A 26,623-nucleotide genomic window follows, 5' to 3' on the forward strand; every position below is an offset into this window, starting at 1 on the left:
TAATACAACATATGTTATTATATTTGTAATTTAATAAAATATGATATTTAGAGAGCATGACTTTATATATAACAATAATTTCAATTATATTGTACAATAATATATTGAAATGTGTTAAAAATTAATGTAGGCTAAAATGTTATACTTTATACTTCAATAGTACAAACTTAATCTTATAATCTCAAAGTAAATATGAATAAAAACAAATATTCATATTTACTTATATATATTGTTTGATAGACCCAAAAGTCTTTCTTTATAGTTTAAAGCTCAACCAGTTAGCTAAATAAACTTTTTGATAAAAGAAATTTTTTTGCTTTTTCGATCTATTGGTTTCGATTAATTTGAACAATTAAGCGTATAATTCTATTAGTCGGTCTTATCTATTTTTACTCCACGTTCTAATGCTCAATATCCATCCATAACTATAAAAGATCGTTTCGACTAATTTGAACAATTAAACATATAATTCTATTAATTGGTCTGACCTATTTTCACTTCACGTTCTAACGCTCAATATCCAACTACATTATCCAATTTTCAAGTGTGGAGTGACTACTCTAACCACTAAGTTCTTTCAAAACATAATGAAATATCACAATTAGTTTTGCAACCCTTCATAAAAGATGGGTAATACTCTTGCAAGGATTTGAGTATTCCTTATACTCATTTTATTATTAATACAATTTGATTAGCTTATAAATAAAAAATTAGTCCACTATTTTAATGATAATTAATTATATATTAGAAAAAATCAGGCCTTGTACTTCATTTCATGATTGTTCTCATACACACTTTGCTGAAACCACATTTTTCCAATCTCCCTTCTAGATTAAGTCCTTTCATAAGCTCTCAACCAGGCAAAAACTAGACCCTTTGACATCCTACTTGTCTCCCTAAAAATAATTTCAACATGTCCATATTTTAAAAATTTGGATGTTAGTAACTAGTTTTTCCATCCAGGTTCTAATATTCTATACAGATCAAAAACATATATAGCTGGTGGAATTAAGAGGCTTTGAAAAAATTTGATCAAAGTAGTTGCAAATGGGCCACTCATGGGATCAGAAGGTGGTGACTTGTGAGTGCAGTTTGATGGAATATATTGACTGTGTACCATGTCCATGTGCCTGCAAATTTATGAAATTGCACCTACATAATGTATAGAGCGTGACAAATAATTTATTAGTAGGCCATAACTGTAATATCTTTTCCTAGGTACATGTGTCTATCCAAACGTTATGTACCCATTTTTCTTTTTAATTTTTGATAATAATTAATTTTTTTTTCATGATAAATCGTTAGTATGATAACTATTATGTTAGTTGTACCAAAAAAAACTATTATGTTAGTTTTCTTTACATATTGTTAGGATTTGAGTCCTGAACTTTCAATTTTTTTAATCCTTAATATAATTGGTTCAACCAATTATATTATGTACTCCTGTTTTGCTCAGTTAGTAGGAATATTATCCTATGCACGCAGAATTTCTATTTAAGATTTTTATTTATCTTAATTCTTATTAAGTGATAAAATTTTGGTTATTAGAATACTTACTAAAGATAAAAATTCATTTACTCTTCACTTTATTATTTTTATTTATCTTTGATAGAGGAGAGAAATATTATATTTTGCAAATTTAAGCTTGTAATATGTTATAAAGGAGATGTCAAAGATAATATTATAGATTTATCTTAATTTCTATTTCACATATATTTGATATATTATTGTCGTTTGGATCTACAAATTTGAAACAAAGTAACTACATATTGTTGCATTATGTTCGAAATAATATGAATTTTTTGATCAATGAAATTTTGGATGTAACAACCAAGTTTCAAGACTTGTCAAAAGCTACCTGTTATACCCGTCATCCGAACAAACCGAACATATAGACGATTCGAACAAACCGAACATATAGACGATCGAAATTGGGTCTAAATTAAGATGTTGCGATTTTTATCGATTTGTCGATTTTTGACTCGAATCCGATCAATGCTCAGCCCTAATCATATCATATATCTATAGAAGGACCAAAATTGCACAATTGTAAAACAAAGTCAAAAAACTATATTTAAGTCATATATCTATAGGGGACATTAACTATTTTGTTATGTATTAATAATATAAGCTAGTAATTATTAGGAGAACTCATCTTAGTTTAAGTTTGGCTTTTATTGTTATTTATTTTTATCTTTATTGGCACCTTTAGTTAGAAGGAAGAATTAATAAATAATAACTGTACAAAAGGTGGGAAAAAAAACCCAAATTTAAAGTTTCTATTTAAACCTAACTCTCCATTCATTGGATTCCTGTCATTCGAAGGTTACCTCAGATGCAAATGAAGCAACCACAAAGTGACCCCTATTTTAACTGTTTGAGACGATATTACATCATTGTTAAGCCCTTGAAGTTGAGTTTAAGTGGGCATTAACTAGTAACATCAACAAAAAGTTTTAATAATGTTTATGCTAGCTAGGTGTGTGATTGAAACTTGCATTCATCCAACACGTACCCCTAAAAATCTTACCAAACTAGAAAACGAAGTGGCTATGTGAGAATGCTAATTTTATTATTTTAGATAAACTTTTCATTCTATTAGCAAACTAAGTACTCAACCCCAATATATATGACCCCTCATTATATATACATGTCTTTTAAGATTTTAAAAATGTTAATAAGGGTCTTTATAATATTAAGAAAACAAATATAAAAATAATTTGTTAGAAAGTGGTGTAATGATCAACTTCTCAAAACTTTAAATTTTTGTGTTATTTGATACAAAAATTTATTTTCTACTTTCTTAACTAGTTAGTGTAGCTTGTAACCAAAAAAACAAACTAGTTAGTGTAGGTCACTTATTAGCATGATTAAAAGTATTTGCCCACCTCTAAATAGTAAGGTTTTTGGCCTGCGATTAGAGGTGGTCAATTTCTGATTTTGGTATATGGAAAAAAAATTCGGTCGAGAATGGGGAATCTACCTTATGTATTTTATAGGTTTTTCGACGGAAATTAATCATCGAATAGACGGTAGAAATTTTGTATTTATATTATGGTAAAAAAAAAATACTTTGCACAAGTTAATAACTAATTTTGATTAATAAACAAATTTTAAATATTTTTTATTTGCTCACTCACCCATTTATTATCTCACATCATTTGTGTAAATGTACTAATTGATAAAAATAATGGTATAATTGATAAAATTTATAATTAATATATGTAATTTTCAAATAAATCTGAAAGTGACATATAAACAAGAATGATTTTACTATAAAATTGGTAACAACAAATTAAAAGAGGGAGTAGTGAGTATTAAAAAAGAGGTACACGTACCACTGTCAAAAGAAAAAAAGGTACACCAATCATCTCCTTTTTATTAATAGTTAATTTAATTGATGTACATATTTCTAGTTGTACCCTTAATTTTATCATTAATTGTTTGACAAAGTCTATTTTTTTTAGTGAAAAAAGTATAAATCCTCCACCATAAACAATTTCATAAAATAAATTTTTTATTAACTATATTGAATTATAAAATTGGAAAATAATGGTCAATTATATCTTGGAATTTCTAAAATACTCATTGTTTTGAAGGAAAAAAAAATGCAGGAAAAAGATAAAAAAAATAAAATAACTTTCTCTTTTAATTTACTATATCTATTTTTAGATTAAGTAATTCTTTATTAATTTTGCTACTTGCATTCTATAATGTTATTTTTCAACCGACTGTATTCCCATAATCCAATTAATATTTCTTTGAATCATGTATTAATTTACACACACACATCACTTAATTAGTTGGCCATGTTACAATCACACAGTTGGGGAATTAACATAGGATTCATTCTTTCTCAACACGTTTAGCTTTTTCCTTTATTCTGAATTCCAGTGAGACTCTAACCATGCACCAAAGTTTTCTTTTATTCTCGACCAACCTATCTTGTACCCAACTTTTTTCCCAAATGCTTTTTTCTACCCATGTGGTCCTTTAAATTATCACATGCTCCCATCCCATCGCCTTTTCCATCACTAACAAACACCATTTCTAATCCTTCATTTCCTTTTTCACATTATTAATCTCATATTTTCATGTCTCTTTTTTAAGATTTAGATTCCTACATGATTGTACCGTTCAACATGAACACGTGGACCGTGTGACACCGTTACTCTATCATCAGATAACACATGTCACAATTCAACATCACATGAACAAAAGAATATTTTAAATCTTTTCTGACCTAATTATTTCCTTGTATAAAGTCTGCCAAAATGTTATATGTAATATATATAATATAACCCTAAATATCTTCCACTAACAGCGCATACTCACTTAACCATCAAAGCGTGTACAAGTACCACCCCTTCCTTTCCAACCAGGTTTAACTACCGACAACAACCAACTAAATCACCAGACAAAGTCCTCACACAACGACTTCCACCACAGTATCATCCAAATCTCAGATCCATAACAGATCATATCATACATTCAAAATATTGATTATTGTTCGATCAATATTGAATGACCTAAGATTAAGGTTTTGTTTTACAATTTAAAATTGTGAGCTTAAATTTAGACCGTCTAATTTTAATCGAATAACACTGATATATTTTAACCACGTGAAATTGTGAAAATACAAAAATTTCCTACGACGGATTACCAAATCCTCCTTGTTACCCTATCATTCTCTCCCAGGCAACTCCTCACTTTATGAATCATAATTATGAATTAGTAATAATAATAATAATAATGTAATTGAAACTTTGACAAAAAACTATAATGTAATCGAAAGTACTTTTGGACTATATCTCAATTATCGATTAGTGTTGTCTTATTAACTCTCTTTCACTCATTTTGAACTACATAAATTTTCATAGAAAAGGCATATGATTTTTGTAACATAATAATCAAAAGAGGGGGTCCAAGTCCAACCCCATATCTCCTTATCATCATAAATAAAAAAGGTAAATTAATTATGCGATTTTTAGCCTCAATATGGTTCAATGCTATATATCCTTTTTTGGATAAAATTGAAAATATACATATACCTACAAATTATGTATCTTCTTCCTTTTCCTTTGGACCCTGTATCTTAAAGCATGGAGTTGAAGACATAACATGTGCACCATTGGAGGGTATCATCATTAGCATGTGTCAATGTGCTGTTGAAGGCAAAGCTAGATAGATAAATACATAAATATATAGGGATACAATACAAGCTTTTAGGACAAGAAAGTAGTTGCATATGATTAGGCCAGCATTGGTGAAAGGCTAGCTAGCTCATAAGTTAGTTAATCACTTTTCATCCTTGTTTCTGTTCATTGAATAAATGAGACATTTTTTTGACTGAAAATGTGAAGAGAATTTTTTTTTCTCTAAAATGTATCTAATCATCTAATATCATGTAAAACACAGCTTGTTTAGACATTATAACATTAATACTCTTGTGAGTTATAAATCTAATCCAAACTTTACATGATTGCTCAAATATTAGTAATATGCAAGGTCAATTTGGTCTGTTGTTAATTTTTTTCTCTCAAAAAAAGAACTTTATATTATCGTTATTTTTAACAAATTCTTGAAAACACAGATAAAGTGGAAAAAATGAACTTTATACACAATTTGTATATGTTGAAAGTAGGGTCGAATCTCTAACCTGTTTTTTCACTTCGCTCGTCCACGCTGCCACCAAACTAATTTTATATCCTTGAAAAATAAATCTTGACGAGAAAATGAAATTCTTATAAATATTATTATACTACAAAAAATAAATATAAATGCATTCGAACACATCTTGAAAAGAAAAAGAACTATTTTATTCGTTCTTAATTATAACACTCTTATATGAAGCACAGACATAGACACGGACACCGGACACGACAAAGACACTGACACGTCGACACCGATAAAAATTTAAAAAAATAACATAATTTAGTGTAATCATAAGTGTCGGTGTCGAACACGAACACCGACACGTGTCCGACACAGACACGCCTAATCTGAGGAGTGTCGGTACTTCCTAACAAATAGTTGTCCGTAAATATAATGTCATCTGCAAAATTTCAATTACATTAATGTAATTAGTTTTCATGTAACTATTTAAAAGTTAATAAAAGCTCTTCCCTTGCTAGTTGCTATTTAGTTTTCTTCATGTAATTAGTTTTTTCTAACATGAGGGAAATAAATTAAGGAGCGACGAAACACAAAAGTTTCTTCAATGGGTTTTGGGTATTTGAAATATGCTTCTCTCAAGGTCTCAGGTTCGATTTATCTGGTGCCAATTTCGGTGGGATAAGTCCATACAGAGCAAAAAAATATTCTGGCTTTAAATAGGACTCCCGCAAGTGGGCGGTGGAATTGGTCTCCTTAAATTAGTCGGTCCTAGAGCCGAATACCAAGTTTTTTTTTTTAAAAAAATGGGCCTTGGACTTGCCATCATCATCTCGGGATTCGTTATTTTATACTCAGGTTATTTGATCTTCATACCCCCACATAATTAAAATAGACCGTTACTTTTTAAATTTAGTCTTCAAACCCTCACAAAATTTAAAATATTTAATTTTATAATTTTTTTTATTATATTACCTCAAAGTTCTATAAAGCTCGTTGTAACCAAATTTTTTTTCTATAAAGCTCATATTTTAAATTTTACATAATATTGTAATTTGTAAACGCATATGCCATGTTTTACCTTTTACGAAATATATACTCATTATGTAAAACACAAAACTAGAAGTGAAAATAACAATCATAAATCAAAAAAGTGAAAAGAACATTGTATATTTTATTATTTTTTATAAAAAAAAAAAATAGAGGTGATATAATTTGTAGATATTTTTCTTTTTGATAAATCAGAAAGAAAAAATAAGAAACTTCTTAATTGTGGAAGAGTTTTCTGAGGTAGGCCCATATTCTTTCTTATTGTTTGAAGAAGATCACATACCCAGCCCATTTCACCGTTTAATGCTACCACAAGAAGACTTTTTTTTTTTTGTGGTAAGAAGCACACACAGTGCGGAGGAATTTGAGTTTCGATCTTCAGCTCCTCTAATAGGATTTATTGTAGTTATCAATTAAGCTACATTTACGAGACTCAACATATTTAGTTTTTTTTTTCTTCAATAAATTTAAGGGTCGCTATCCCCATAACATCAGCTAACAATAAAGAGCTTAGTTGAGTCGGACATTGCTCATAAATCATCAAGTTAATCTCATGCTGACAACTAAGATTAGTCAGCGCATCTGCACACTTATTTGCTTCACGGTAGAAATGACACACCTTGATCTCCCACTCTAACTCAAGTAACCGACGGATTTGTTGGACTAGTCTCCAACCCACCACACTTCCCTTTCATCCGTTATTCAAAGTGTAAGCAACAACATTAGAGTCAACTCTCAACTCAACTTTCTTAAACTCACAATCCCAAGCCAATTTCAAACCTTCCATCACCCCCCATAATTATCTCCCCCAAAACGCAGACGATGTTGTTGTCACATTATCTCCCCCAAGCTCTTTAGTCATGTTAAAAGTAACCCATTCATGTAATTGCAAACTAAAAAATTATACTCTTACTTCCATTCTCAACACATTACACCAAATAACTTTAGCTAAGGGGAAGTCTCTTAAAACATGAAGCACATCTTCAATTATGTCTACACAATGATTACACCAAGGAACACCAAGATGCATTTTACACTTACAATAATTTGTAAGAATCCGATTATGTTTAATCAACCAAATAAAACTTTGGATCCTCTCAGGCACCTCAATTTTCCAAATTTTATTCCAAATCGGATCAACAGGCGATGCTATAAATTTACATAGTAAATTATATGCAGTGACACAGAGAACTCACCATTTTTGTCACCCTGCCACCCTCGCCGATCTGTACCATTCACAGCAGATGGAGGCAGAATAGAACACAGTTTCTGAACAATATATTGAGGTAACCATGGCTGTAAAATGTGAAAATTTCATTGCCATTTACATCCACCAGATCCTTAACCATCATATTATGCAAATTTAGCTTCCGGCACAGGCACTTGTAACTCTTCAATAGATCGGTCAATAAAAACCCATTTATCTTTCCAAGCGTGCACCATCTCACCATCTCCAACTAACCAAACTGTAAAATCATCCAACTCTTTCCACATAGACGATAACGATTTTCATAAGCTAGAATCATGATTTTTAGCTGTAGCAACATCTAAGTTCGGATGAGCTCTAGCATATTTTCCTTTGATAACATCAATCCAGAGCGCACTATCACCACACTTCAGGCACCATCCTAACTTCATGAGGCAGGCTCGGTTCATGTTATGAAGACGTCGGATCCCTAAACCACCAAGACTCTTAGGCAACGTGATTGTATACCAGTTCACTGCATGATACCGTCTTGTATTCTCATCTTCTCCCCAAATGAAACTATGTTGCATTTTTTGAATTTGTTGAAGGCATGATTTAGGGATATTAGCCGTCGTCATTGGATAAATTGGAATGGCTTTAATAACAACTTTAGATAACGTAATGCAACCAACCAAAAAAAATTGTTTAGCTTTCCAAGAAGACAATTTGGCTTTCACTTTAGAAATGAGATAATTGTAATCAGGCTTGCGTGAGGCTCTTTCAACCAGCGGAACACCAAGGTACTTACCCATATTATGAGTTACACGAAATCCTGAAATCTTTGCCAACTCGTCACACATGCTATTTTGAACATTTTTAGAAAACATAATACTTGTCTTCTCTCTCGAAACTTCCTGACCAGGCATCAAGTAGAAAGTATCAAGATTCAAGAATATGCATAACTTCTCGCATTTGATCTTCTGAAGTTTGAGAAAAAAGTAATAAATCATCTGCGAACATTAAATGAGAAATCAAAGCTCATTCCTACTCACTTTCATAGGTTTTCATTTGCCTTCTTGAACTGCTTGCTAATCAAATGTGATATTTATCCATACATAGGACAAAGAGATAGTATGGTCTAAAAATAAATGTTGGAAATTTTTTGTAAAAACAAAAAAAAATCTATTAAAATTATAATTAAAGTTAGACGGTTTATGTATTGTAAGGACAAAAGAAATACTTAGGGCTCTTTTGGTGCATAAGATAAGAGACAGGATAAGATAACTGTATCATATCCTGCTCTAAGACTCGAATGACCTTAAATATGAATAAGTGTAATGTTCCGAGTTCAACTTTGGTTCCTACATACCACATCCCTATCAACGTTAAGCTGAACAATTCAATTTTATTGCAAAAAAAATGAAAAAATTTAAAGTATTAAAACTCCAAAAGAAGAAAAGACAATTTTGTTTTTTGAAAAGTAAACAAAAAAAGTCAATAAAGAAGAAACGAAGAAGAAGAAGAAGAACCGAAGCAGAGGACATTACCGATCAAACAACCATTTTTGGACCGCCAAAATTGAACTCCGATCCTATCCTTCTCTGTCATTCGATTCTCAATCTCGCAAGTAAGTCCTGTCATCGTTCTTCACTGATTCCGATCCCCGAATTGAAAATTCAATTAATCGATTCTACTCTAACGTGTTATTTTGGAATTGTAATGTTTATGTTTGATTTTCATATACCTTGCAGGATTTACATCATTAGTGCAATTTGATTACCGGAATGCGCTTGCATGAGTGATTTTGAAAGCTTCATTGCTTATTTGATTGATATATTTAGATAATGATGGCATCAAATGTTCTCAATGTATTCAACAATACGTTAGATTGGGTGACTTATGCTTTAGATGCTCCTTCTGCACGAGCTGTAGTCTTTGGATTCAATATTGGTGGTAATCTTCTATGTTCTTTGCTGAAATTTCTTTTATTTTTACTTTATGGATCATTTTGAATGAAATTAATCAATTAGTTTATGGATGATAATGCATAACAATGTTGTGTCTTAAGTCTATGGATGTACTAGTTGCTTGAGGATTGGTTTTGCCATCTAGAAATGGTTGCCGGCGCAGCTTGTTGCTTGGTGACAACTTGTCTTTCATTCCTGTGCATATTAATCCCTGCAAATATAGTATTTTTTATTTTAGTTCCTACGACTTTTTTTGTTTGGGTTCAGTCCTGCAAATTCAAAAATTATTGTTTTTAGTCCCTGGCATCACGTGCCCCAATAAGGTAGTGCTAATAACTAAAAACAATTGTTTTTGAAATTGTACGGATTGAACCCAAACAAAAATGTTTACAGGGACTAAAACTGAAAATTGTTATATTTATAGGGACTGACATCATATTTAAACCAAAATAAAATGATATTAGTTCGTGTAACATATAAATTAATTAATTTTCTTTTTTTACTTTATGTTTGAAGGACATTTATTTGTCGAAGTTTTACTTCTGGTGGTCATACTTTTCTTGCTTTCCCAGAAAAGTTACAAGCCTCCTAAAAGACCCTTGACAGACAAGGTTTGTTGCTCTTTCACTCTCTCTGTGTATGTACATTTTTGGTTTGTTATGTACTTATAGGTATTCGATTTTTTAGTTATTATAGGATTGTTTGTCAGATTTTTGGAGCTGTATTTGTGCAAGACTTGTATGTGAAAATTATAAAGTTGGCATTTATTATATTGTCAGTAGGATTTTTAGTTTTCCTGATAAAATGACTTTATTTGCCTATTTGATCAAAATGCTAGCCGGCTTTGCCTCTAATTTGTGTGTGAAGTTAGTATGAGTATGTAGTGCAGTTGAAAAGTGGTTCTCTATTAATGTTTAGATTTTTGAATTTATGCAAACAATTAATCTAAGTCGAGTAATGTATTTGTCTATTGTGGTTTTTAGTAGTTCTATTGATTTTACATGGGGCATCTCCTATTATTCTTTATATCATGTTATAGAGCTTACAAGATCAATTGATATTTAGATTTAATGTGATGGATTTCCGTTCCTTCTTTCTTTCTTTTGCTTTTTTTTTGAAAAAATTACGTCATGGAATCTCTAACTACATCGTTCAATGTTTGTTCATGTACAATCCAATATGACATTCATTATACTGTACTTTGACATTTTTTAAATTTGTGCATATGTCTGTAGGAAATTGATGAACTATGTGATGAATGGGTTCCACAACCCCTTATTCCCTCTCTTAATGAAGAGATGCACTATGAACCACCAGTGTTGGAGAGGTAGTTACATTCTTCTGGTGGTATCACCCTCATATTTTTTTCTCGTTTTAAATGTTTTTAGCACATTAAAATTTCTGTTACTTGCATGTTTTGTTGACGGATTGCCTTCCTTGATATTATCTTATGTTTTTATACTTGTGAACTTCATTGTTATGGTTACATTTCCTTCTCTTAAATTCACACAATATTTTAGGATGAGCCCTAGCACATTGTAAGTTTGCTACGTTGTGATGTGGTAGTCATGGTCATAATAGAAATAAAGTTTAAGATAGGCTTAGACTCTTCCAATTATCTTTTTCGTTTACTCTTAATAACGAGGTATTTCTTATGCAGTGCTGCTGGACCACATACCATAGTTAATGGTAAAGAAGTTGTAAATTTTGCTTCAGCAAACTATCTTGGGCTTATAGGTCATCAAAAGTTACTTGTAAGGAAATGATCCCATTTATAAATAAATTCTTTCTTTTTTGGGCACCGATCTGATGCGCTAACTCTACATATACTTTATCTTGCAGGACTCATGTTCGTCTGCTTTAGAGAAATATGGTGTTGGTTCTTGTGGTCCTCGTGGGTTTTATGGGACAATTGGTAAGGCTCAATCTTAAAGTCTGTTTTTGAGGAAATGCAGGTTCCTTTTCCCTTATGATACTTTTCCTCTTCCCAGATGTCCATCTTGACTGTGAAGCGAGAATAGCAAAATTTTTAGGAACACCTGATTCAATTTTGTACTCTTATGGACTTTCCACCATGTTCAGTGCTATTCCTGCTTTCTCTAAAAAAGGAGATATAATTGTGGCGTAAGTATGCATAACTTGTCTTTTAATATCTACTATTTGTTCAATTTTTCCTCATTTTTTTGTCTGATGACAATATATTGATCATTGATAACCAGACACCACATATAGAACTATTTGGATGGTTTTATAATATTGCTTTTACTTCTTTATTAGAATGGTGCAAAGAATGATTCAAATTCTTCCCCATCCACTTTATTTTTCAAAATGTATTAAAATAATGTCATGTAGTACCTGTTGATCAATGAAGGCATTGTTTATATAGATCTGTTGTTTCAAAGGTTAAGTTTCATACATAAGTTTATTTCTTTTAACAGGGACGAGGGAGTTCATTGGGGAATACAAAATGGCCTTTATCTTTCTAGAAGCACAGTGGTATATTTTAAGCACAATGACATGGATTCTTTAAGAGAAACTTTAGAGAAAATTACTTCCAAATATAAGGGGACCAAAAATTTGAGGCGTTATATTGTCGTTGAAGCTCTTTACCAGGTAGATCTCGTCTTCCATGCATTTTTTTTTATTAGCTTTACACATCTATACCGCTTTTCCAATGGAGTGCTTACAACCTTTAGGTTTAAAAGCAATCAACTATACTAATTGCTTGCTTTTTCTTGCAACTTGCGGCATCGGTAGATTATGCTATATGAACTACTATTTCTGCTGAGATATTACAGTATTTAACAAATGAAATTTGAATATGTATTTCAATGTTGTTCCATAAATACTATTGCTGCTTGCCCTGGTTTTCTCAACCATTGAGTTGTAATAGTTATTTTTCTGTAGTTTTCATACTAACATCTATTATGTTCATATTCCTTACCTACATGCAAACTAAAATTGCTTGATTAATAACTACTGACATATGTTTCTTTGAAAAAAAATTCGCAGAATTCTGGCCAAATAGCACCCTTAGACGAGATCATTAAATTGAAGGAAAAATATCGTTTTCGTATTTTACTTGATGAGAGCAACTCGTTTGGTGTGCTTGGAAGTTCTGGAAGAGGTGTCACTGAACACTATGGAGTACCGGTATGTGCTGAAAAATTCTGTTAGGGCGTTGGTGTATATATTTGAAATTGTACTGCTACTTATGATTTGTGGTTGTGTGCTGCAGGTTGAGAAGTTAGATCTTATAACTGCTTCTATGGGACATGCATTGGCCACAGAAGGAGGATTCTGCACCGGAAGTGCAAGAGTTATAGATCATCAAGTATGGTATACTGAATCATAACCATCTTGGATTTCCATGTATACTGAACGTAAAAAGAGAGGAAAGATTGTAAATGTGGAAATTAAGAACTTACTTCCTCTACACTCGAACTTAAGTAATAAAAATAGTCATGTTTGGTGGTCCATAATATATAAGAAAATTCTAATTTTTTTTACTATATTTTATTCTATTATTCAATTAATGTTTTTACGAAACAAATACCACTCAATTAATGCTCTCATGAAACAAGTTTCAAAGGAAATTAAATGAAGAGAAATGATGGTTTGGTGAATGCAATTTTTCACATCAAGAAAATTAAACAAGGTTAACATTCTTCATTAGTATGTATTTAGTTGTTTTTACTTATATTTAAGTCTGGAAGGAGTGTTTTTCAAGGAGATTTTTTCATTTTTTTCCCACTTTTCGTTCATCAATCCCTGAATTTGCATAATGGAGCGATGTGCATAACTAAGTGATTGGTTCATGGTGGCTATTATTTCAAATCCATTTCCTTCCCTGCTCTAATCTCTTATGTTTTCAACCTTTGCAGCGATTGAGTAGCTCTGGCTACGTCTTTTCTGCTTCTTTGCCTCCATATCTTGCAAGCGCTGCAATTGCAGCCATTGATGTCCTTGACGAAAATCCCAATCTGTTAACGAAGTTGAAGGACAACATTGCTGTCTTATGGAAAGGTAGGCTTTGTTCTCACTGCTACTTTCGTGAATGGAACTGTATAGCAGCATATCCTTGATTTAGCTTGTGCACAACAGATTGAATTGCTGTTTATTTATGCCTTTGCCTGAAAATAAAACAAGGATTTTATAACTTAAGAACTCTGATTCTTAGATACATTGGCTACTGCAGGGTTATCAAATATACCAGGATTCACAATTGCAAGTCATCCAGAGTCTCCGATTGTTTATTTGAGATTAAAGAAGTCAACCGGTTCTTTGAAAGATGACCTACATCTGCTTGGAAATATTGCCGAGCGTGTAAGAAATGCAGTCTAAAGATGTTTATTTATTTTTTTGACCGAACAATGTTTATTTCTTGTTTTCAATTTTGTCAGTACTTAATGTTGTGTATTCACAGGTTTTGAAGGAAGATTCTGTATTTGTGGTGGCTTCCAGAAGATCAACATTGGACAAGTGTAAATTGCCTGTAGGAATTAGATTGTTTGTTTCTGCAGGGCATTCAGAATCTGATCTTCACAAGGCATCTGAATCATTGAAAAGGGTTGCGACATTAGTCCTCGGTGGTCATAGTTGAACGCTGTATGTACTCCTTCCTCTCTTCCGCTTCTTGTCATGTACCAAAATGTCAGTTCTATTCCACTTTTAGCTGAGTAATTTTGAAATCCAGGCTGATAAAGGAAGTTATGTAATATTCTCTAGGCTAGCTTAGGGTAACATTATTTTTTTTTTGTGTGTACTGTTCTTTGATATGTGTTAAGTGGTGGAACAAGGATTTACGTTTCTAATCATTATTTGGGGAATACTTATCATTAGCCTTTTTTTTTTTTTGTATATTGACTCCTTGTATACCAATATCACATTATTCATTAGTTAATTGTTCAACAAACCATTTATTATCCCTACTTGAAAGAGCTTTGAGATTCATGCATTGATAAAATTTCTGTATATAATGAGCAACGTCTAAAGTCTCTTCGGTGCATGCGCCTGCATCTCCTCCTGATAGTTAAATCCATCATTTGGAGGGTTTAGTAGGATCACTGTGTTTACCTGTTTGCACAATCTTTATTGATTTCACTCGAGTTATCGTGATCACTAGATAACGCATGAGAATGTTTACCAATGTCCTTGCAGCTGTTGTTCATCGTAGTGCATGTTTCCTCGAGTTAGGGTTTGATAGAAACGGGAAAAAAAAACCCGAATATTTACACATTATGACCATTGGGAGATTCAAAACGAATATTTGGACGCACATGACGAAGGTGCATAGAGAGAGCCAGAGGAAAAGTGAAGTAGCGAAAGGAAGAACAAATGAGAGAGACTATGAGATTGAGAAGGAAAAAGTTAACTAAGTAAATAAGTGAAGATTTAGTTTACACAAATCTATCTACTTCTGTCATTTTGAAACTAGGTAAAATAAATTGTTAATGTCTTGCATTTTCGTCGATAATGAAGTAGTCAGGTTAATGTGATATATGCTAAAAAAAGTGGTTGATAACATACATTTTTGTAGCTAATGAAATAATATTGTGTTTGTGTTACAAACATACTTATATAATTGTCCAAAAATTACATAGGATGCCAAGTATTGATGTCACATTATATGTTCCAATAACATTTCCCTTCCTAGAAAGTCATACTTAATGAAGCTCACGATGATTGTGTAACTTTATAATAATAAAATGCAATACATACCTTTGTCCTTCACAATTGGAGTTTGTTGAAAGTATTATTATTTCATTTATTTGTTTAATAATAATAAAATGCAACACACAATACCTATGTCCTTTACAAATGGAGTTTGTTGAAAGGTGCTTTGAAACCAACGTAAGTGTGTAGTTAAATATTAAAATTATGTTAGTTAGGATTATGAAGATTATTATTTTAGTTAGATGCATGAACCCTTCAAATAAGGATATATAATTTATTAAAATTATTGCTATAGTATGCAGGCACACACACCAAGCCACCGACTGCTTTAGTTTTGGTGACATGCTGCCATCAAATACATAAATGGTTTTTTCTTGTGTTTTTTTAATCCCATGATGTCTTGTGATCATAATTCACAGACCAGTTATTCAGATACTATGCTTCATTTATTGAGTTGATCCATAATCTTTCAATATAAAGAGATTTATTTAAGGGGTTAATATCTACCAACTAAGAGTAAAGTTGAAAAAAAAAATACATTAATTAAATATTAAAAATTCTAAACTAGACCAAGACATTAGACATACACTAAGACATTATCAGGATACTGTTTGTTTAATGATGACAGTAACTAATGCATTAGTCTTGTAGCATAATGATGTTTCTTCATCTTTCTTTCTTTATTCCACTTTGCCATGTCCATTCATTTTACATTGACCAGCAAAGAGAATGTTTACATGAACCACTTTCTGTGTTTTGAATATTCATATACAGGAATGGAATGATTCATTAATATTAATCTGTAATTTCTGCTGTGAGCCAATTTAATCGATCTGTTAAAGACTAGATGACTCAAATCGAGAACTAAAAACATTATCCGTTCAATCTTCATCAATGGTCGAGATCATTGAATTCAATGACACAATTGATGGTTGTGCAGCAAAGCCATGTCCATTTTTGATCAAGCAGCAACAAAGTGTGTACTTGTTTTGGTGTCTACACATAATTTCACGGCTTTCAAATGTGAAAGCCGGAAAATGAAACACGGATACAGATACGAACACCGGACAAGATACTAACGTAGATATTTGAAAAATTTGCCGGACACCAAAACAAACGCACACTTAATTGCCATAGGAAACAACATAACTACATTTGGTAGTGCATCCATGATCCGTTGCTGTAATCTATGATAATGATACTGAGTATGGTGATTTTTCTGAACCATCCAACACAATTTCAAATAAATCAGCTTCAGACTCCTCATCAAAATCAAATGCTACATTGTTATTATTCCCATTGTTGTGATTTCCTTTCGTTGCAGATTGATTTTGCCACGGCGAATCAATCCTTCCCATGGAAAATAGTTCCTTACTGTCATCGAAGCCAAGGGTAGCACCAGGGGAATGTACAAGTGGTGCTATGAAGCATGGATTTGGTGTTCTTTGTGCATTTGCAGGAGCATATTTGAATGCAATTTGTCCAAAATTAACTAAAACCATAATGTCTATATTTGCAGTCAAAGTTGGATACAGTGGAGTGCTGTATTCTTCTGTTTGACAGTGAATTACATGCACCAATTCTGAGTCTAATGTGAAGAAAACTTTCCTTTTCCTTGGATCAAATCCACAACCAATTACTGTATCAGTTCCTACCCATTGTGCTTTGTCTGACTCAAATACAAGTTTCATTCCTGTGACCAAAATTTTATCATTAGATATCTAGAAAGAAACATAAATTGAAACAAGTTTTATAGAAGTATAAATCTAATCTAACTAGTCTTTTTTGTTTTGTTTATAGGTACAACATATTTTTTTACAATATAAAGTTTAGGCGAGATAGGACTCGGAAGCTCACTTGAGATGGAGAAAAAGTCTCAAGGTTCAAAGAGCGCTGACAGAGGTACTTACATATTACTCATGAACAAGGTCCTCACATTGACAATGAGATTCAAACTCAGGTCCTCGAGGAATCTGAGTTGAATCTTTATCGACTGGACCAACCTAAGTGTTTTTGTATAATGTACAAAATTGTAGTTATTCTCCTTGAAACATTTCAAGTGGGCTGTCACAATGTTGATGTTTTAGGTAAGAATTGGAAAATTGTCTTTCGTTGGGTTATGTTAAGTTGTTCCTTTCTATCACATCAACACAAAGCTAAGACTTTTTATATTTTGTTATTTAGCAAAACTACAGTATTTCCGTAATCTCTCTAAGTTTTGATATACGAGATCCATTTAAGCGTCTAACGTTTCCTAACAGATGTTCTTCTATATACACTGACCTTAGATCAAATCTCTGATCACACACTTACGAGACTCGACTATCTGCCATCGTGTCATACAAATAAAACATTATTACTTATGAATTGTGAATCTGTGCTGCATTTTATCTCGACTATCTGCCATCGTGTCATACAAATAAAACATTATTACTTATGAATTGTGAATCTGTGCTGCATTTTATTAGTGTCACCTATTGACTACAAACTTAGACCTTTAGAAATGTAATTTGCTCAAATGGTAAATCATCAAAATAAAAATGAAAAAGAGAGGTAATTTATTATTACCATCAAGAAAAACAGAACCATTGGAGTTGAACCCTATGCTTCTAGGGTAAGTCCCTGGAACTCTTAAAGGAACACTTTCTCCAGCAGTTAACCCCAATGACAACATCACAGATCCACTTTTCCCACTTTCTTTTCCTTCCACTTTCATTTCTTCAACACTTTTCAAACCACCTTCATCATTTGAACTATCTTCAATGAGTAGTTTAGTTTTCTCCCCTTCTTTTCTTCCTACCAATTCATGATCATCTCCACCACAAGAATACAATACAGTGATTTCAAAATAAGCTTCTTGTGGAAATGCATGGTTCCCTAAAGAAGGACCAGGAAGAGGCAAAGAAGTCCTAATAACAGAAGCAACACTTGTAGTAAAAGTGTTGTTTAAACACATTTTCAAACCAGGATTGAGTCTTATCTTCTGCATGAATTCATTTGATCCTTGACACACTTCCCAACTTATCTCAGCCTCATTTTCTATTCCATATTCACCACTAACACATGCTCCTAAAAGGGTTGATGAAGTTGATTTTTTTGATGACATTGAAATGCTACTATTGTAGATTATGAAAGCAAATCTTGACCATCCATTTTCAACAGCATCAGAAGCTAGATATGGATGATCAATCCAGCTGAACAAATCTTTTCTTCCATAACCTTTTTTCTTTATCCTTTGATCAAATCTTCTTTCATGGCTCTCTATTCTGGTCAAGCTATTTGATTCAACAAATTTCTTTTCATCTTTCTTATCATGACATAACCTCCAAATGAAAACAAACAAAAGGGTTGAAAAACATCCAATTAAGGATGCTACTACTGCAACATGTATATGTAACCACTGAGTCATCAATTCAGATTCTTTCTGGTTTTTTTTTTCTTCTCTCTTTTTCAATTTTCAATTTGTTATGCAATATAGATTGTTCTAATGATAAAAGAAGGAAAGGAATGAATGTAGATAAAGTATTAAGGAATGAAATGAAATTTCTTTTGCATATATAGATTGTTATGAATGACTAAGATTTGATTAATCAAAGCATTTAAGAATTGAGATGTTACCAAACTAAAAGTGACAAATGAAGGTTGAGTTGAGTTTTCCTTGGAGTGCATATTCTTTGTCAGTTCCTTTTACTAATTTAGTTTATGGGAACCCACAAACACTTTGTTAAAAAACAATTAATTTGTTTGCTGTTACAAGACATCTTTTTGGGGGGTATGGTCATGGTTTTCTGTTTTTGTTTCAGGTAAACTCATAAGTATATTTTTATAAATCGATACCTTTCGAACTAAATTAATGGTTGAGATCATTTAAAATTAATTTACTAACTGTTTAATTTGAATCATCAGATGTAAAATATATGGATGAAATTTATTAATGTGTATACTCATGTACAACATTTTTGTATAAGAATCGTGTACAATTATAATCGTGTACATTTTTGTATAAGAATCACTTGTCATCGTTAACGGTGGTAACCCAAAAAAAAAGTGATTTTTATTTATACATTAGAATGTGTAACCTAAATTTTAGAATGGATTCCCAACATTCCATCATCTGCAAAAAGTTTTGAGTTTTCCTACTACCTATGGCACCCACTTAATTAGGGCATGCACCAAACATCATAACTCAATGTTCCATTTTAATCACTAATACTACTAGTAGGTTGGAGAGAAAAAAAAACATTTGCACATGCTGATTTTGTCTTATTTGATGAATCATGGTAGATGATGACCCTTACCAGGTGCCAAACTCATTGTGTATAGAGACACCTAAATATGGTCACTATTGAGTGCAAATTGCCTCACATCAGACAAATATAGCTGAATTGGAATTAGGTATGGGGGTACAAAACGAAATAAAATACCTGAAAATAAAATGATAAGAACTCTTCAAACCGGCAATGTGAGGTGTGATTAGTAAATGTCTGTCATTATACAAAAGGACGTGTTAATGAATATTTTAGAGAAATAATATTTTGACACCAATTTGGACATCAACATTGTGTCTTCTCTACTGCCATTTCACGATCTTCTCTACTTCCCTCTCTAGTAAAATTTTGTCTTCCGTGAAAATCGGACCATGTACCTGGGAACATTAATTAAATGAAATTTACTCTTGTTTAATAAATCAAGGGTAGAAAAAACTTGACTTATCAAAATTTATTATTTCTTAATCCATGTGCCCAACTCTTTTTTTTTTGGAACAAATGCCCAACTCTAGAATAACCAAAGATCATGAATTAATGCCACGATGATTTTTTAATTATCCAATACTTCGTCCTATCATCACTTACCTCGTAGCTAACTATAGCAACAACATGGTTCAACTCGGGATCGCATGGTCTTGAATAAAACTCACCACCATTGTAATTCGAAAAATCATTGCCGGTAGCGACTAAAGTTAATACTGGTTGTTGTGCCACAACTTGTAGTAGTTGTTTCTCATCATCAGGAGGTGCATCAAATCCTACTGAGAGTATAAAATCATTACGGCATGCTTGTTGAATTGCAAAAAAATTCGGAAAACGGGTTCTAAAGTTTTTAACCAAGGGCAAAAATGGAAAAATTGGGGTAGAAAGGAAACAGAGGGGTGGGTTGAGAAAAATTATCGTATCAAAGGGAGTGCAAATAACCACTCCAATGAAAATTCCTTGGGTTGGATTGTATTATTAAAACTAATAGTATTGGGCCACAAAATAATGAAGCTCAAGTCATTTTCATTAAAAAAAACAAAAAAATATAACTCCCAAAGAAGGAATGCTAGGAAGAGAAGAGAAGAGCATGTATTCTCTTTGCCTCCAAAACGCAACAACACTACACACTTTCCATTTTCCCTCCAACCTAACTTCTTCTCTTCTTTTCCCAATCAATAATCACAAATTATCCTCAAAAGCCCGTTTCCAATGCTCCATCAAAACCAATAACACAAACACCAAACAAGTCACTAACAAAAAGGTTCTAATCCTATGGGACCTCGACAACAAACCTCCACGTGGACCTCCATACAACGCCGCACTCTCTCTCAAAACCCTCGCCGAACGCTACGGCGACGTCGTTTCAATCTCCGCTTATACAATTCGACACTCCTTCTTCAATCTCCCTCAATGGCATCCCGAACAAAACCCTAACCCTAATTCCATGATTTGCCGTGTCTGTGGCCGTGAATGCAAATCATTCTTCGATCTCCATGTTCATTTCAAGAAAGTTCACGAGTACCAGCATCAGATGTGGCTGAAACGAGTGAAATCGATTAAATTGAGTCGGTTGAAGGTTGGGTTTAGACGTAGAAGGCATATGCATAATGAGGCTGCGAGGACTATTGCTCCGCCTAGGGTTGGATTTGGATTGGCTTCGGAGTTGCGGCGTGCTGGTGTTTTTGTGAAGGTTGTGGAAATTGGTGATAAGGTGAATGCTGCTGATTCCTCGTTGAAGAGGGAGGTGATGAGTGGAGGGATTGATTATTTGATTTTGGTTTCGGATGATTCGGAGTATTGGGAGATGTTGAGGGAGGTGAGGGAGAAGAAATTGGGGAATGTTGTTGTTGTTGGAGATTATTGGGATAGGTATTTAGGGAGGAATGCTGATTTGTGGCTTCCTTGGATTGTTGTTGAGAATGGGAAGGTTGATGGAATGGATTCGATGGGAAGAGGAACATTAACAGAGGATTTGGATGATGAATTGGAAGAAGATGATAATGTGGATGATGAGTATACAATAGAAGAAGAACAAGAAGAAGATGGGTTTTATGTTTATTAATTTGATTCTATTTTAAATCAGTATTGTCAAGTAGCGGTTATGGTGGCGCTACAATGGTATTGCATAGCGGAACTCGAACAAATCGCTATTGTTATGTGATGTGCTATTTAGTACAAATTATTGGTCAAATAACGACTACGGTGGCACTAGGGCGTTGTAACATAACGGAAATTGAACCAACTGCTATTTTCTGTGATCGGCAATTGGAAATACTGTTTTAAATGAAGCTAGACTGGTTTGAGGTTTAAGAATGGATTAGCGAAGTTGAGGTTGAGTGATGTTGAATTGAGGATAGTGTTATATGTTAAATGTAGCAGCATCTTGAACAATGAGGGTTGCCGATGGAGTGCTTTATTTGAGGGATTAAATATGCTGAAGGTTCAGGCTTGTGATGGTATGTTCTACTCTAAACCTTTTCATATATTTTTCCTTTTTCTTCTTGTATATTGGATGACACATGATTAATTGAAAGATAGATTGCAGTTTGGGATGGACATTTTAAGTGCTTTACTTTAGTTACATCTTTGATTTTAATATATGATATATTTTGTTGTTTGCATCTTGTGTCTGCTATATTAGTAGTTGTGGGGAGCAAATTGTGATATAATTCTTTGGTTATGTAGGATCTCAATAGTAATATTATTAGAATTAGGTTTATAAGACGATGAAGTTATTAGTTTCGACTATTGAAGCAAATATGATAATAGTGATGTTTTGTTGATTTGAGTGGATTGAAGTTTACTTGGAAGTTGGCTGTCTTTTATTTTTGGCTTAAATACATTTTTAATCACTCTACTTTAGCTTCATTTACAGTTTTGGTTCTCCAATTTTAAATCCACAAATTTGGCCCCCCAATGAAATAGAAATTGGTTATTAAGCAAGGATCCACCTAGATAGTGTCATGTCATCAACTGATTATTGTTTTTTGTCACTTTCATTTCTTTGTTCACAAGGTGTAAATGCACTTTCTTGTTTGTTTTTAATCACTAATAAATTTTGTTGATTTGTGTCTTATTTTTTTTATATATATTTTAATAACTGCAATAATTTTGTGCGTAGAGATGAATACTTTTAATTCTAGGCAAGCCAAGTAACAAGATGATGACACAAAACCTCAACGGAATTATGTTACAAAGATGAAAAAACGTGTAGGTTGCATGAGAGGTGGCGATTTTGAAATAAAATGCAACATGTGTGATGTAACATATAATGGATCATGCCGTTCAAAAAAAAAAAACTTATAATGGATCATATACTAGAGTGAAATCACATTTGTTAAGTATTTTGTGAAAGGGAGTTAGACCTTGTACGAATATAACAACACTGAATTCGAAGAATAAAAGATAGACAATGAGGTTAGATTTAAGGTGGAGAAATCAAAAGTATTGTTGGTGCTGATCTAAAAAAGAGAAAGGCATCAACAATATATGGTTCTTTTAATATGCAAGCTAAAGAGACTCAATTATAAAATTGCTATTATGTTTTACTCTGTTGGAATACCATTTCATAATAGCAATTTTATAATCAAATGTCTCTCTAGCTTGCATATTAAAAGAATCATTTATCGTTGATATCTTTCTCTTCTTTTTTTTAATCACCAATAATGGTTTGACATTCATTGGGAGGCAAAGAGATAAATTTTTGGTTTGACTTTTCCACTTTAAATCTAGTCTCATTGTCTATTTATTATATAAGTTTGAAGGTTGTCTATATTCGAACAAGTTGTAACCCATTTTTCTTAAATCTTCAACAAATGTGACCTCCCTCTAGTATATGATTCTGTAACATAATTTCATATAGGTTTTGTGTCATTACCTTGTTCTTTGGCTCTACTAGTATTAGAATTACTCATCTCTACACACAAATTTATGTCAATTATTATACATTTACGACTCGTGAACAAAGAAATAAAAGTACATTTACGACTTGTGAACAAAGAAATAAAAGTGATAAAAAGCAATAGGAATATAATGATAATGAATAACACTACCGAGTTCAAACTCCAAAACACACAAACACACGGCTTGTGCACATGCTTTAAATATATGTATATAATAATAGAAACTTCATAGTTACTTTCAACTTGCAAGACAGTAACAATACATAAATTATAAATGAAAACTGAGTTAGAGAAAACACAACGAAGAGTTACGATGTAGGATTGAGAAAGTGAGAAGCTCACCATCATCATAAAGACCAACGAAAAAGAAAAATATAACCTGGCAAAGATAGAGATGATGGCAAAAAGAGTATTGGCTAGTGAAGTGATTAGAAGACAATGAATAAGGAACCAACTATGAACAACTGCTTATTTTTTTTTGAAAATTGGGACACTTTCCACTAGCATCATGTGTCCAACACCGACGCATATGTTGCAAGCGGTGTCCATACTTTGCAGGTATATATTGAGAAAAAACTTGTATTTTAAGCTGTCTAAATGTACATTTTCGAATAAAATATCTGCAAGTACAATTTTGAAAACACCCGTGTTATTTTATTTATTTTATAAATGTGGTGTGTAGGAAGCTGTTCCCAAAAGTATTTTAGGCATGAACCATAAACCATAACGTGTTAGTGCGGATGATCCAGTTTGCTGGGTATTTGTGACAGGTTGACACAATCACACACCTTTTCAACAATGAGATGATAGAACTCTGATGAATAGGTTGGCACACCTTAGCGGACTGTTTTACAGAGGAGGGAAGATACTAGAGAGGCAGTGTTGTTTTAATTGAAATTTCACCTTCTATTCTATAAGATATTTTACGGGTAGAGATGTGGACACTTGAGAAACATGAGAGAAATTAAATGGAGAGGTTTTATTTCCCTTGTTTTATAGAGACTTGACTGTCAACCTCATTTTAAACCCAATCCGTGGATGGCTTATTTTAAAATATCTTATAGAATATTTCATCAAAGTAAGCTACTTATTTATTTTCATGAGATCTTTTAGTAAAAACTGTTTGGCAAAACTTCCCCTTTTAAGTACTGCTTAAACATTTGAAAAGTACTGCTTATTAGTTATGGAAAAATTGGGCCAAACACAGCCTTGCACTCTTATGGTAATGCATATCTATAAGTACTGCTTAAACATTTGACTTAAGAAAAAGCACTGCTTTAACATAATGATAACTCGTGACATTTGTTGTGCATGGCAGTTCTGATAGGGAATAAGATGTTAAACTAAGCCAAAAGTCCATTTGAAAATGTGACGATAAGATAAGAAAAAGTGGGTACTTGCATTGAATTTCTTTTTCTAGGAGTTATAGTTCAAAGTTTGACCACGCACAGACCTGATTGGTCTCAAGTACATTTTTCATATAGTTTTCCTAAAATGTTGTTTTGTTTCAATTTTGGCAACTCTACTTCATAATTTCAAGTACACACACATACCTCATCTATTTATTGCTTTTGTTTTTTTTGGTTTAGTAGCCTATTTTTTTGAGGTATTTTGTTTAGTAGCCAAGTAGCTATAAATTACACCTTAAAGGTGAATAAGTGGAGTGTCTGAGGTTCGAACTCCGGTATGCATTTCTGGTCCATTTTATATTTGTATATTCAAAGGATGCTATTTAGATATAGGTCCCGTTTGGATTAACTTATTTTTGAGCTTATGCAATTTTTATATATTATTATAAGTTTGTCAAGGTAGTTTATGATAAAATAGATTATAAAAATACAAATTTCACTAGTGTGAACTTATAAAAGAACATAAGATCTAATTTATATTGCATAAGCTGTTTGCATAAGTTCAAAAATAAGTCAATCCAAACGAGCCATAATTCTTCTTAGTCTTTTTTTTTTTTTGTTATTAATTTATAAGACGGCTTGATTTATGTTTAATTTTTACTTAATTGTACGTTTCAACTTTTTTTTTTACCAACCTTTTAAATATTGCAATTGTGCAATTTTTGAACCTTTTTTTTTTTCTTCTTCCAGGGATTATGCAAATTGTAAAACATCTATTTTACTTGCGACTTAGTGATAATAAAATCACTAAAATCTAAACCAAAGCTTTCTTTAATTAATTAAATTTAATTTAATTCGTATACATTGATAGTGTAAACTCTTTTACGCATGTATTCAATTAAATTACATCATGACTTTACTTTTTAAAGTTAATTTATAAAATAGTTCTACAAATATACAAATATCTATTTGATGTGAGAGCAATTCTACTATGGGCACAATCCCAAATCTTTTATATATAGGCACACTCACATCAATGATAAAAACTAAATTATAAATAATTTAGTCACATCAATTAATATTAATTAATTCTTTAATCTTTAAATTTTATTTAGGTTATGTGTGTGCGCGCCTAAATTGAAATAGTTTGTGTTTGTGTTTATAGAAGTGTTTCTCTTGATATGGTGCATGTATAAAACATATTTTAGTCTGTAAGGTCTAATTTAACCGACAATGATGATTTTGTTAGGTTGAACACTTATAAAAGACGGCATTCACGCATTATCCATATGAATAGTTGAGTAAGGTGAAGATCTGTAGGCCAATATTTATGGCTAATAGGGCTAGCATTTGCCTATTAAATATAGAACCCATACTCATTTTTGAAGGCTCTCAATCAATGAAACAATTTATTTATGCATTTTATCTATTTTATTTCCTTCCACAATGTAATCACTTGAAGCAAATTGTATCATTATTGAGGGCGCTAGCTAGCGCCCGATTCCGCGGCTAACTTTCGAATTTGACAGCAGAATATTAAAGTAAAATTCATTTGGTTTTAAAGAGTTTAGCGGCAAAATTCACACATATATACACACACTGAATCATGACAACTGTAGAATTGAAA

The 26,623-nt window shown here is 32.2% G+C and overlaps 3 protein-coding genes across 4 annotated transcripts; 2 read left to right on the plus strand and 1 right to left on the minus strand.

The window, feature by feature from the left end:
- The first annotated feature begins 9,304 nt into the window (after nt 1-9,304).
- Nucleotides 9,305-14,747, plus strand: LOC123897625 (long chain base biosynthesis protein 1-like). Its single transcript, XM_045948341.1, has 13 exons — nt 9,305-9,476; nt 9,601-9,802; nt 10,333-10,427; nt 11,052-11,143; nt 11,477-11,570; nt 11,659-11,731; nt 11,808-11,940; nt 12,255-12,429; nt 12,829-12,969; nt 13,055-13,150; nt 13,701-13,842; nt 14,015-14,142; nt 14,243-14,747. The coding sequence occupies exons 2-13, from the start codon at nt 9,694-9,696 to the stop codon at nt 14,417-14,419; spliced, it is 1,455 nt and encodes a 484-aa protein (XP_045804297.1). The 5' UTR covers nt 9,305-9,476; nt 9,601-9,693; the 3' UTR covers nt 14,420-14,747.
- A 1,604-nt stretch (nt 14,748-16,351) lies between these two features.
- On the minus strand, nt 16,352-19,212 carry LOC123897634. Its single transcript, XM_045948352.1, has 2 exons — nt 18,061-19,212; nt 16,352-17,185 (listed from the first exon to the last, which is right to left on the minus strand). Exons 1-2 carry the CDS (start codon nt 18,899-18,901, stop codon nt 16,680-16,682), a joined length of 1,347 nt encoding a protein of 448 aa, XP_045804308.1. The 5' UTR covers nt 18,902-19,212; the 3' UTR covers nt 16,352-16,679.
- Nucleotides 19,213-20,802: 1,590 nt separating this feature from the next.
- Nucleotides 20,803-26,416, plus strand: LOC123897643. 2 transcript variants are annotated; one of them, XM_045948369.1, is made up of 3 exons: nt 20,803-21,877; nt 21,922-22,201; nt 26,246-26,416. In XM_045948369.1, exon 1 carries the CDS (start codon nt 20,809-20,811, stop codon nt 21,805-21,807), a length of 999 nt encoding a protein of 332 aa, XP_045804325.1. In that variant the 5' UTR covers nt 20,803-20,808; the 3' UTR covers nt 21,808-21,877; nt 21,922-22,201; nt 26,246-26,416. The 2 variants fall into 2 exon arrangements, with proteins under 2 accessions (XP_045804325.1, XP_045804317.1); XM_045948361.1 differs by lacking the exon at nt 26,246-26,416 and having other exon boundaries at nt 21,922-22,364.
- Nucleotides 26,417-26,623: the final 207 nt, after the last annotated feature.

The sequence above is a fragment of the Trifolium pratense genome, linkage group LG1, assembly GCF_020283565.1.
Source record: "Trifolium pratense cultivar HEN17-A07 linkage group LG1, ARS_RC_1.1, whole genome shotgun sequence".
NCBI classification, from domain to species: Eukaryota; Viridiplantae; Streptophyta; class Magnoliopsida; order Fabales; family Fabaceae; genus Trifolium; species Trifolium pratense.

Coding starts and splice junctions, on each gene's coding strand:
- LOC123897643 (XM_045948369.1), top strand. CDS start 20,809: ATGCTAGGAAGAGAAGAGAAGAGCATGTATTCTCTTTGCCTCCAAAAC.
- LOC123897634 (XM_045948352.1), bottom strand. CDS start 18,901: ATGACTCAGTGGTTACATATACATGTTGCAGTAGTAGCATCCTTAATT. Junction 17,186..18,060: donor TGGTTCTGTTTTTCTTGATG/GTAATAATAAAT, acceptor TTTTGGTCACAG/GAATGAAACTTGTATTTGAG.
- LOC123897625 (XM_045948341.1), top strand. CDS start 9,694: ATGATGGCATCAAATGTTCTCAATGTATTCAACAATACGTTAGATTGG. Junction 9,803..10,332: donor CTTTGGATTCAATATTGGTG/GTAATCTTCTAT, acceptor TTATGTTTGAAG/GACATTTATTTGTCGAAGTT. Junction 12,970..13,054: donor CTGAACACTATGGAGTACCG/GTATGTGCTGAA, acceptor TGTGTGCTGCAG/GTTGAGAAGTTAGATCTTAT.